Source organism: Drosophila eugracilis, unplaced genomic scaffold (assembly GCF_018153835.1).
Source record: "Drosophila eugracilis isolate 14026-0451.02 unplaced genomic scaffold, ASM1815383v1 contig_1765, whole genome shotgun sequence".
Lineage (NCBI taxonomy): Eukaryota > Metazoa > Arthropoda > Insecta > Diptera > Drosophilidae > Drosophila > Drosophila eugracilis.
The window spans coordinates 5,679,739-5,691,919 of NW_024572605.1; the positions used below are offsets into that span (position 1 = coordinate 5,679,739).

Below are 12,181 nucleotides of genomic sequence, written 5' to 3' on the forward strand. Positions count from 1 at the left end.
AATGTTTTCCTTTGTTTTATGGCGCAGAAATCCCTTCTCTCCTCCAGCTTTTAGCAAAGGAAATGCCGCGAGTTCCGTGACTGGGCAGCGGATCCGTTTGCCCATTAAGTCCGGAAATTGTTAGCACGTTAGTTAAGGTCAGTTAGCCAAGTTAGCAGGTGAGCTGTGAGGGGCCATGATGGAGGTTGGGAAATAACTTTTCCAGTGTCGCAGCGATGAGAAGGCCGTTGTGAAGGCCGCTCGCATGCCTTATCTCTAAATATTTTCACAAAGATGTATTTGATATGCAAATATAGAAATATATACTAAAGGCAGTGTTTATGTATTCCAGGAAATCGCTGCTATTCTTATCAGCTTTGATAAGCATGGCGAGTGGCAGTCCAAAGAGGTTCGAACCAGGTGAGTCATAAAAATTAGGGTATAGGCTTTCATCTTAATCTGTTAACGCGTAATACCGCGTAATGGCTATACATATTTTATATTTCCTTAAGATCTAATATGAATACCTTTTATAATCTTCCCTTTTAGACCCAAGAGCGGATCACTGTTGCTGTACTCAAGGAAGAAGGTCCGTTACAGACGCGATGGATACTGCTGGAAGAAACGCAAGGATGGCAAGACAACCCGTGAGGATCACATGAAACTTAAAGTACAAGGCACTGAGGTGAGTTTAGATCTTCTTTTTTATCCTGTTCAAGAGCCATTGCTAGCTGCACAATTAGGCAATTAGCCGGAATCGTTTTCCAGCCATTGCCATCATTTGTCAAAAGGTTAAAAAAGGCTTAAATTTCCCGGACTTCCTTGGAATTTACCCATTTTTTTCATCTGTTTTTCCCTTCTTGACCGTATGGGGGTTCCTTTGGGTGAGTTATGATTTCCCGCCGGAAGTTGACAGAGCCTTACTGTATCCTTCCCTTATTCCTTGAAGCATTTCGGCCATGGCAAGTGTTTGCTTAAGGATGTGTGCAACGTCGCCGTTGCCTGCTAATGAAATAAGCCTTGCCAAGGGTTAAGCTTATTTATAAGGTCTGTCTGTCGGAATATCTATACCCCAACTACAGGCCATTACAGAAACATAAAAACATTTGGCAATTTCACGCCAATTTTTTCCACAGTTTTTCCCCCGGTTTCGCCCTTTGTCGTTTGTTTTTATTTTAATTTTTATTTTAATACATTCGCAAGTAAACGTGGCCGGCAAAGATTTATGCAGTTGGCATTGCCGGCGGGGTGCCGTCTTCTTACATGATAACTGGGCCCAAACGAGGCAGATAGTACAAAGGAAATGCCAAGGCGAAGCAGAAGAAGTCAGCGGCATATCGCGGCCAACGAGAGCCAACAAATTTATCAGCGGGTAGAAGAAATTTCTCCCAAAAAAAAAAAAGAATACATACTTAGATAGAAAAAAAAGAGGGAAAAAAAAGTCTGAAGAATAAGAAAAATGCGCAACGAAATGTTTTATAAGTCAGGGAAACCCTTTTCCTCAGCTCTTCCGTTTCGATTCGTTGGCTTTCGGTTTGAGTTTGAGTTTGAGTTGCCTGATTTTTGGCACTTACCAAGAGACCAAGTGGCGCCCCCTAGCGTGGGCGGTTGGTAATTTAATTTGAGCTCCACTTGCTCTTCGTTTTTATGTTTTCCAATTAAATGGATTTCTTCTCCACGGGGCAAAACTAGCTGCGTGTGGAGCCTGAGTGTTGGAATTCCCAAAGTTTTTAGACCTTTTTTATGCTCTTGTTTGTGTTTGGCCGATAAATTGAATTTCCCTTCGATTTCTGTCCCTTCCTCTTTTCCACAGTGCATCTATGGTTGTTATGTACACTCGGCCATATTGCCCACATTTCATCGCAGATGTTACTGGCTATTGCAGGTAAGTTTTGGTATTCTGCTTCTTCATAGACATATTTTAATCCTGGGAGGTCCTTTATCTTCTTTTCTGTATAGAATCCTGACATTGTTTTGGTGCACTACCTGAATGTCCCGTATCCGGATGATAATAAAATGGCCGTGATTGCGCCAAGTATCACACTTTGGGGCGATAAAAAGGAATGGACCAAGGAGGAGCTGGTCAGCCAGCTCAAGCCCATGCGTAGGTTTAGATTTTGACTGAGATTTTTAGCAAATAATTCCTCTTGATAAAATATTTCTTAAAATTGGTTAACTTATCCTTTGTTTTTTAGTCTCCACAGTTAATTCAGACGACGACTCTGATTCCGGCAACGACATAGAAATATCGGTGAGTAATTATTAATTCTACGTCAGAGAGGTGAGTCATTAAATTGGTTTTTCCTTGCTTAGACGGCGGAGACAGTGGAGTCCATAGTTTGTCAGCTTATGGAGAAGCAGAGATTATCCCGTCAAGCTGCGCTGGTCAAGCAGCTGGACTGCGGCTGCGGGGATGGAGGATGTGCGGACGGAAAAACATGCACGCATCCCGTGATGCGGCGATCGGCTGCCATGCTGAAATCCTCAGTGCAGGAGAAAAGGCTGGGGGAGAACTTCAATGGCAATTCGCCCAATGTGGTGGTAGCCAGCAAGCTCTACTCTCGATGGGCAGAGCGGCCAAGACAGCACCTGGACAATCATGGGCAGTTTCATAATGTAACGCAGCAATTGCCACAGGAGTCGGCCATTAAGTTTCAGATCATTCCGCCGCAGCAGCAGCAGGATGGGAACTACCAACAGCAGCAGTATCGGGGAGCCAGTCAAATGCTGGCCGCCAGGATGCAACAGCAGCAGCAGCAGCAGCAGCAACACCAACAGCAGCAGCAGCAATACCACCAGCAACAACAGCAACAGCATTTGAGCCTGCAACGTTTCGTTGCGAGTCAAAGCCAGAATTCGGTGCATCTCAATCAGCAGCATAGACTGCAAATAGCCAATACAACGATCACAGCCACAGCCAGAGATCCTGCGACGACTTCAGCAGCAGTAGCAGCAGCAGCAGCGGCAGTCGCCTCAAATGTTATGGACACTGAACTAATTGAAAATCAAAACCACATGACCGCAAACAAAATCACAAACTCCACCAGCAACAGCAGCAGCAATAGCAGTAGCAGCAATGCCAGCAAGCAATTAGCAGCTCAAACAAACAACGAATTAAATGTCGTAAATAATAACGACCCCGGCAACAATAACTTTATGTACAATCAACAGCAGCAACTTAATGCTTCCAGCAACAGCAACAACAGCAGCCAGCAGCAGCAGCAACATTATTATAAATTGCAACAGACAACAGTAACAACCCCAACTAGTGGTCAGCCGCCTCCTCTGGTGCAAGTTCAACCCCTTTCCTTGCCCCAACCCCCCGTGGAGGCCATGTGCATGTCACCCGAGCATCGCAGCAGCAGCAGCAGCCAGCATCCCACACCTGCAACGTCTTCCGCTGGCAACAATCTCCCTTCCTCATCCACACCCACATCCATATCCACACCCACATCGGGCACTTCGTCCACTTCGAGTTCCTTACAATCGATTATCGATGGCAATCAGCAGCAACAAATTACAACGACATCGACGGCAGCAACTTGTGATAATTTAATGAGCGCCAATGCGCTCTCTGAGGTGAGTAGCAACCGCAAAATCACCTGCAATCATTGTATTTATGTTGATTAAATTCAAACTTATTCGACAGCAGGACAGCAACACAGTCAACAATCAGGCCACAGAAGCCCACAATAGGAGTCAGCCGCAGTCGCAGACGCTGGCTCAACCCTTGAACCAAAATGGTTGTGCAACTTTCAGTGCTTCCAGTGATAACAGCAGCCAAATTAGTGACGAGAGCAGCAGCTTTGGCGGTAACAATCAAAACAGCAGCAACAGCAGTAGCAGCAGCGAGGAGGAGCCCCAGGCGGAGACGTTGAGCTTCTTTAACGAGACATTGGATCTGTCTCACGAGGATATTCAGCGTACTTTGATTGCCAATATGCCGTACAATACTACGGTAACAGGAGCAACAGGAACCGTCAATACAACGACAGCAACAGGCAACTGCAAACTGGAGAACAATCAACAGGAGGCGGAGAAGAAACCCTCGCTGGGAACTGACCCCTGAAACGGAGGTTGAAGAGGACGAAACGGATGATGTGTTTGCCAATCTGGATGCCTTCGATATGCTCGTGGAGTTTCCAGAATTGGATTTAGATGACAAACAGGCCCTGAATAACACCGCTTTGGAGCAGGGCTCCTTTTTGGGAGAAGCAACGCCAACGCAGCCTCGCAAGGTCCTTAATATATGCGACTTTAGTCCCGAGTGGTCTTACACGGAGGGAGGCGTTAAGGTTCTGGTGGCCGGACCCTGGACCAGTGCGAATGGTGGTGCCTACACTGTGCTCTTTGATGCCCAACCCGTGCCCACGCAACTTGTGCAGGAGGGCGTACTCCGCTGCTATTGTCCCGCTCATGAGGCGGGCTTTGTTACTCTGCAGGTGGCCTGCGGCGGATTTCTAGTCTCCAACTCAGTGATGTTCGAGTATAAGCTCTCACTGCTGGCGGATGCTCCTTTCGATGCCAGCAGCTCCAATGATTGCCTGTACAAGTTCACGCTGCTCAATCGCCTGTCCACCATCGATGAGAAGTTGCAGGTGAAGACAGAGCAGGAGCTCACGGTGCGTATGATTGTTGGTTTCTGACTTCATTTTCTATATTAAGATATTTTGGTATTCCAGACCGATCACACCGCTCTCTATCTGGAGCCCAACTTTGAGGAGAAACTGGTGGCGTATTGCCACAAGCTGATTAAGCACGCCTGGAGCATGCCTAGCACAGCTGCCTCTTGGACAGTTGGATTGCGTGGCATGACCCTGCTTCATTTGGCAGCTGCTTTGGGCTATGCCAAGCTAGTGGGGGCAATGCTTAATTGGCGGTCAGAGAATCCACATATCATACTCGAAACCGAACTGGACGCCCTTAGCCAGGATGTCTATGGTTTTACGCCGCTCGCCTGGGCCTGTGTGCGTGGTCATGTGGAGTGCTCCCTGTTACTTTACAAGTGGAACCACAACGCCCTGAAGATTAAGACCCAGGCCCAACAGACTCCCTTGGATTTGGCCAACATGCGTGGCCACAAACATTTGCTGGCACAGATGTATCGGCTGGAAAAGGAGCGCTGCCGGAAGCCACAATTACGCGGAGGTTTGGCCAATCTTTCGATGAACATGGGCGTGGACGCTGAGACGGATGAACACCAGAGTTTCAGTAGTTTCGATTTGGAGCTCCAGCGCAAGCATGATGGAGTTTTCCTGAGACCAGTTGCTGTGCATAGGTAGGACTTCTATATCTATGTAAGGATACCATCTTTCATTGATTTTTCTTTTGTCGTAACCTACAGCAATCAGAGTCCGCCCAATAACAGCAGTCGTTATTCCAAGCGATCCTCCATAGACAGTGGTATTAACATGGATATACGGACCAAATCAGGAAAACCTCTGGCCAGGCTTCATAGGTAAGACTGCAAAACTAATCTTTATAACTTCCACTCAACTTATTCTTAAACTTCCAGCAACTTTGAGAGCCATGACAATTATGCTCTGGGCGTAGACTCGCCGCTGGACTCCTTGACTGGGACCAACTGTCTGCTGTCGCCGCTGCGTAAAATGGACTTTGCTCTCTGTAAGTCGGGGAATCAGTTACTGCATGAACTCAACTCCTAGCTATAGTCTATATATATGGAATCAAACAAATGCTCAAATTTTCTCGGTAAATTCAAAATAGGCGAGGTATCGACGGGCGAATCAAGTCCCGTGCACGAGAAAGATTGCGACGACAACTCAACGAGCGCGACCGACGTGACCATTGGCAATGACATGGCCCTGCCCGATGCCGTTGTAGGTCAGTGATGGCAGACGGATACCGCCCTGCTCCACTATCAATCCAAAAAAACTCAAACAATCTGTCAAACCCGTAACAAACTCACCCGTTTATAATGTACTGTAGCTAAAAACATACTAACCATAACTAATGGGGGCTGGCTATCAATGTTGTTGATGTGTTGTTGTTGCTATTGCTGTTATTGTTGTTATATGTACTCATGTGTATTTGGGGCGGGAAGCTCGTTTAATCAATGTAAATGTTCGTTATTAATATTGGTTGCTGGTTTTGTGCGCCCTAAATGTGCGCTTTTATCGATGTCTACATTTAACCGATTACTAATTTTAAACTAACAAACACTCGCCGCCTAATTAACCACGAATTGATCGTTGTATATATTATGCATATATATAAATCCGAGGTGTATGTAAATAGCTAGCTAAACACTGTTCTAAACACACTAAAGTCAATGCTTGTCGGTGTATAATACAAATAATAATTAACCGTGTCCAACGACTTTGTTTATCGTGATCAATTAGGAGAGTCATAAAACGTAGCTTTGTCAATTTAAGCCCAATTAGATCTTTTTACATGATTGCGCTTAAAATTACAAAGACATATAATTATATATATAAAACTGTAAATCTGTACATCAAAGTGTCCAACTCAATTATGTAGTCTCGTTTGCCATGTATTTGTATGAAAGTTTATGTCTTGAACCAGTTTGGTAATGAGTTTTGGCGTGTTTTCAGGGGATTCTGATGCCAAAGTACTGACATTAGCGGAGCACATAATAGCAGCCATGCCAGAAAGGATCAAGGTGAGTTGTTATTAGGTTATAAATACTTCATAAAAGTTAATAACTTTGTATTAATCCCCCTAGAACGAAGCCGATGAAATGATGGTACTGGGTAGCCCTTTGACGGAACCCCTCACCTCAGAATCTTCAGCGCTAACGGATAGCTTTATGGATCCCCTGCTGGATTCACTACCCAACACTCACTTTGATAGCGACTTTAGCTTTGACTTCCATGATCATAGCTATCGCTATCATGATGTCAGCACGCCCTGCTCCAGCTTGAGTCCAGCCAGTTCTGGGCCACTGCAGTCACCAGCCAGTTACTCGATATTGGGAACTGATCCCTCTGTCAGTTCACCCAGTCCCCCGCCATCCACCAAACAGTTGACGGAGTTTCTACACGCCTCCAGCATCTCACAGTATCCGTTTGAGGCGGATTTCTCCAAGCTTACCCTTACGGATACAGAGCAACGAGAACTTTACGAGGCAGCCAAGTGCATTCAGAAGGCATATCGCTCGTACAAGGGCCGACAGAAGCTCGAAGAGCAGAATAAGGAAAGGAGTGCCGCCACTGTGATCCAGAACTATTACAGGCGGTACAAGCAGTACGCTTATTACAGGCAAATGACAAATGCCGCTTTGGTTATTCAGCATGGCTATCGCTCCTATCGACGGAACAAACGATTCAAGAAGAGCGGTTTGGGTTTAGGCAGCTCCAGTGATCATGGCAGTGTGAGCAGCAACTCGCAGTGCCTGTCCAGCTTTTACGATCACTACAAACAGGATCAGCAGCAGCTGCACGAGATGGGTTCACAGCCCAGCACGCCCAAGGAAACTAGCCCTTCGGGTCCTTTGAAGTAATAGAGAGAATTTGGCATATTTATTATCTGTTTACTTATAAATTTTAATCTAATTTAACAGGCGAACATACTCACAGTCCACCCAAAATCAAGCTGCCAGGAAAATCCAACAGTTTATGAGACAATCACGCATCAAGTAAGTACCACTAATTGATCTGATTAATTAGGCTTAACTTAACACTAAGCTAATGAAATGGGTAATGTAATTGCACGCAAGCATTTGGGATGGCAATATGACGACTTTGGTAAGACCGTGTGTATAGTTTTGGTTTGGTTTTTTTAGATTTATATAATTTAATGACTTCTTACAAATACCTTTATCTTATTATATATCTCAATATTTAATTAATTCAATGATTTCTTTAAACAAAAACAGACTACAGAAAGAGCGAGCCGAAAAAGAGAAGCTGGTGCACCAACGCAGGGCGGAATACCTTCAAAACTTGCAGTTTCAAGGGCAGCAGGAAATGTTGGTGTGCCACGAAAATAAGTAAGCCAACACATTTTTGGATTCCTATACTAATCCGAAACTAATAAATCACTTCTTTTTTTTATAGCATTTCTGTGCCGAGCAGTGGGAACACCAATGCGAGCAACAACAACAATCTACACGAAATACAATCCAATCAGTGAGGGTCAACTGAGTGAATTTTTAACATAGGAACAGGCTGCACGGTTCCATAAGAATTTATGAATAGCTTTAACAACCGAGTGAAACTTTCTACTTTCGTATTTGTTCCAATTTGGAAAAACAATACCCAGCACCTCTGTAGTGAAACTTTGTTTCAAACCCCCCTCTCTCTCTATATCTTTGACACACTCTGAATTAGTAGCAACTACCTGCACTTTGATTCATTTGTCTAACGAATTTTAAGAAACTATGGATAGAAATCACACATTGTTTTCAAAGTGAAATGTAGCTTAGGTTAGTGGTCTTTTTAGGTATTACCAAAAAACCTAAACTTAACTGAAGATCGGACTCCAGGGAGAAGATGAAAACACAATTTTTCCATTTGTCAACTCAAAAGAACTTATTACTGAAGCCTTTGAAAAACTTTTTAACTCCAATTGTAGTAAAAAAAAAAAAAAAAAAAAGAAAACGTAGCCTGCAATATATACATATTATATATACATAAAATTTAAACCAATATTACGCATGTGTATGCATCTATATAGTTACATTTGTATATAGATATTGCCTAACTAACTAAATTCTAGTCTATTTTAACGTACTACCAGGCTCTGCGATGCGACTAAGCTTGTCTCTAAAGCAAAATACAAAAAAAAGATAAAGAAAACAAAAAACCAAAATCTTAAATATTAATCCTCGATCCTAACTAGTTGCTAATTGCTCTTTAGATTTAAGCAAAAGACTCCACTGAAAGTCCAAAAGTTGTTGTTGATTTCTAAAATCAGATTCGTATGGAGTGCGCAGCAGCTACCAATCTATCATGTTTCAAAGAAAACTAAACCCTATTCTAATTTCTAATACGCAAGTACTTATTACGATAACGTGTACTAAGTCTTACCTTATCTGACTATATAGACTAAGCCTAGCTAATGATAGAAAAAAATCAAAAGAATGTATTGCATGTGGGCACTATGACCAAAAATTATATGCATCCAAATCCAAGGGCGGTCAGCCAAAAAAAGAACACAGATGAAATATTCTGGAATTTTCAACTTTATGCTGCTGCTTTCCCCCAAACTGATTGATCGCGCCAGTCAATCTTAACTGCTTGAAGAAACACAGCCAAAAGAAACCAAATCATGCAAGAGAGAAAAGTTTTTAAACTAAATGTAACAATAAATGAATTTTTGTAAATTATTTTTGTCCGTCCACATTGTTAGCTTTCATAACATACCAACAAAAAAAAAGAACATATATACTTACAAATATACAATATATATAATATAGAAAGAGCCGATACTGATACGATAACAACCCAAGAAACAATTTTAAAATTAAAATGATCGTTCAAGTTCGAATTCAAATTAATAAACAGAGTTTGGATGACAGTTGGACGATGAATGTACATACACCAGCTCGATGCCTATGTGTCAGCACATAGGATCAGAGACACTTACCTCTAGCAGTCCCAAAAAAACAAAACAAAAGAAAGAAAGAAAGCCACAAAAAACCAAACTCACAAAAACCCAAGTGCAAAATAAAGCAACTTCAAGTGCGAGAGAGTGTGAAATCTGCGTATTGCGATGTGCAAAATGGGCTGTAAGTTGACGTTTTAATCGACGACATAAATAATCACAACCAGAGAGGCGCATCTGTTGAGGATAAATGGATGGGATTTAGGATCTATCACATTGTTAACTATTTAACTACGAACTATTATACTTAATTCGCACTATTATTAATCTACGAAACTTTGATTGCATTTTGCTCTAACTTAACTATGTATAAATCTGATCAACTGATTCGAAATGAAGACTAAATACGATTTCACTACTCAACTGACTTAAGAATTGCAATCAATTTTGTTAACTGTTTAGGCAGGGTGTTAGACATGTACCAGCTGAATACTAAATCCAATTAATTGCAATATTTGCACATAATATACTACACTACACAAAACTACTACACACAAGACACGCTCTGGCTCACAAACACACATACACATACACACAATTTATAAACCTCAAAGTAGCAACCTGAGTGTGTTTTAATGGAAGGACGTCTTTTTAGATAGAGGGAGGCCAAATGGCAAAGAAAACTTAAGTACCTTAAGCCAATTGGCACTAAAACTAAACTTAAATCTAATAAACAATTATAAATACCTATAACAGACTATATAATCTATATCGAAGTGGCGGTGTCTGCGATCGTAGGGCATTACTCCCAAAAACCTAGTTTTGTTTGAACTTCTTTTTTTTTCCAAACTTCAACTGAACTAAAATTCTAATGCAACACCAAAATTGTTGATATCTAACGACGAAACTTTAAACAATACGAAAAAAATACTATTATAGCTAATGTAATTGGATATTTGGTACTCACATATCTGTTAGATAATTTATACCTATACTTCGTCCTAATAGAACTTCTAAGTGCGGCGCATGTACGATGAAGCAAGCATTCTTCTTCAACTTCAACTAGCTAACTAACCAAACCATCCAACTTTCTACCAAGTAAACCCAAAATTCAGCTAATTGAAATGTTTGTTTCCGACTTTTCAGCTTAGTAGACCAGCAAATAGGAACGGATATGAAACTGTTAACTAAACTTTTAAGCGAAATATACCTAGAGTGTAATCTTTTTAAATATTATACCTTACTTGTATGGGATACTTAGCATGAACTATACACATATATCCGCAAACTAAAGAATGTTTAACAAATCAACGTATTATATATGTACAGACACAGACACTGATACACCCCCAAACCAACCACAAACAAAACATAGAGTTATATGTTATATATATATATATATATATTGTAAAACGACTTTCCAGTTTCTGTAAAATTGTAATTACATCCAATAAAGTTTAATTCAACACTTTAACTGGTCCTTGGGCTCTTCCCATCCTGGCTTATCTTCCTCTCTTCTCGCCGACCTGACAAACCAATTAGTAATCAATTTGTCTAAGTGAGCCGCCAACCAGCTGGCGCCAGTCATTATCAATGAATTGTCCTTAGTGCTAACCCTATCTCTGGCCAAAGAAAGTATCTTCAGGTAACGAGCGACGAGAAACAAAAAGGAAACCTCCAGCTGCTTGGGTCAGCGAGCATTTCCTTTTTTCCCAGTTTTCCTTTTTTCACCTTCTTTTTTTTCTAGTTCAGCTCAATTAACACTTGCTGCGTGGCGGGGGTTTAGGATGGTTCATGAGGATGAGGATGAGCTAATGGGGCGTAGATACATCTGTATCTGCTAGGTGCGTTGTTTCGTAATTACGAGCACAATGCAAAATGCCAAGGCGTTCGCAGTGTCTTGTTAATAAATAGGCCTGCTCTCGACCTTTTGCCGCTGCCTGAAATCGGACGCTGAGTTGGCTGCGCGTTTTCCGCTTTTCCAGCTCAATTTGCACTTGTTTATGGGCAATCGCAGTTTAGTCCAAAAAATCATTTTCCGAATGCGATTTTCTCGCTCCTCGAGGCCCTGATCGCTTCACTGGTTGTTTGGCTGTTTGGCTGCTTGACATTCGGTCTGTCAGCGGAAGCTGGAAGTAATGTGAAACCAAGCGTTGCCCCTCCGTTAGCGCTTTCCAGCCACAACAATAAACACCGAAAGCAATTCTCCTCCTCTCTCCGCATTTTTATTGTATTTCGGTTGTTTTTATATATTTTTTTTTGGTAAAGTTGTTGTTTAGTTGGAATTTTCGGGCCATTCTCGATTGTTTCATGGCTGTGCTTTGTTTTTGTGTGTTTTATATATTATTTTATGGTCATTGGAATGACGCTGCCACTGAAGTGGCGTAAGCCGGCTTCAATTCATTCAAAAGGCCAAAGGTACCCAATAAAATTTAGAATGTGTATTTTAGCTCCCAATTTTATAGCGAGTAATTAGGTTAGTCTACTTAAATGTGATACATTTACAGTAAACAAAAGGCTTGGCCACAAACTTTCTATTGTATTGACTTTTTATGTTCTAATATCAATTTCATTACCCAATTGTAAAAACATCAATGAAGAATGGAAATAAAGTGAAAGACTTAAACGAAAAACTTGACTTTCGTTTTGAGAAAAAGCTGGTTTAAAAGATGTC

At 41.8% G+C, this 12,181-nt stretch overlaps 1 protein-coding gene across 1 annotated transcript in view; it reads left to right on the plus strand.

Annotated features, from left to right (window-relative positions):
- The window catches only part of LOC108104515, a 33,858-nt gene extending 22,877 nt beyond the window's left edge, over positions 1-10,981 (plus strand). The window contains 17 exon segments of the mRNA XM_017210637.2: positions 332-399; positions 529-664; positions 1,793-1,864; positions 1,939-2,083; positions 2,175-2,230; positions 2,293-3,558; positions 3,629-4,042; positions 4,044-4,601; positions 4,662-5,257; positions 5,324-5,437; positions 5,495-5,604; positions 5,707-5,823; positions 6,555-6,622; positions 6,686-7,458; positions 7,523-7,597; positions 7,838-7,951; positions 8,019-10,981. Coding sequence (XP_017066126.1) covers positions 332-399; positions 529-664; positions 1,793-1,864; positions 1,939-2,083; positions 2,175-2,230; positions 2,293-3,558; positions 3,629-4,042; positions 4,044-4,601; positions 4,662-5,257; positions 5,324-5,437; positions 5,495-5,604; positions 5,707-5,823; positions 6,555-6,622; positions 6,686-7,458; positions 7,523-7,597; positions 7,838-7,951; positions 8,019-8,094 — 4,758 coding nt within the window. The 3' untranslated portion in view covers positions 8,095-10,981.
- Positions 10,982-12,181: the final 1,200 nt, after the last annotated feature.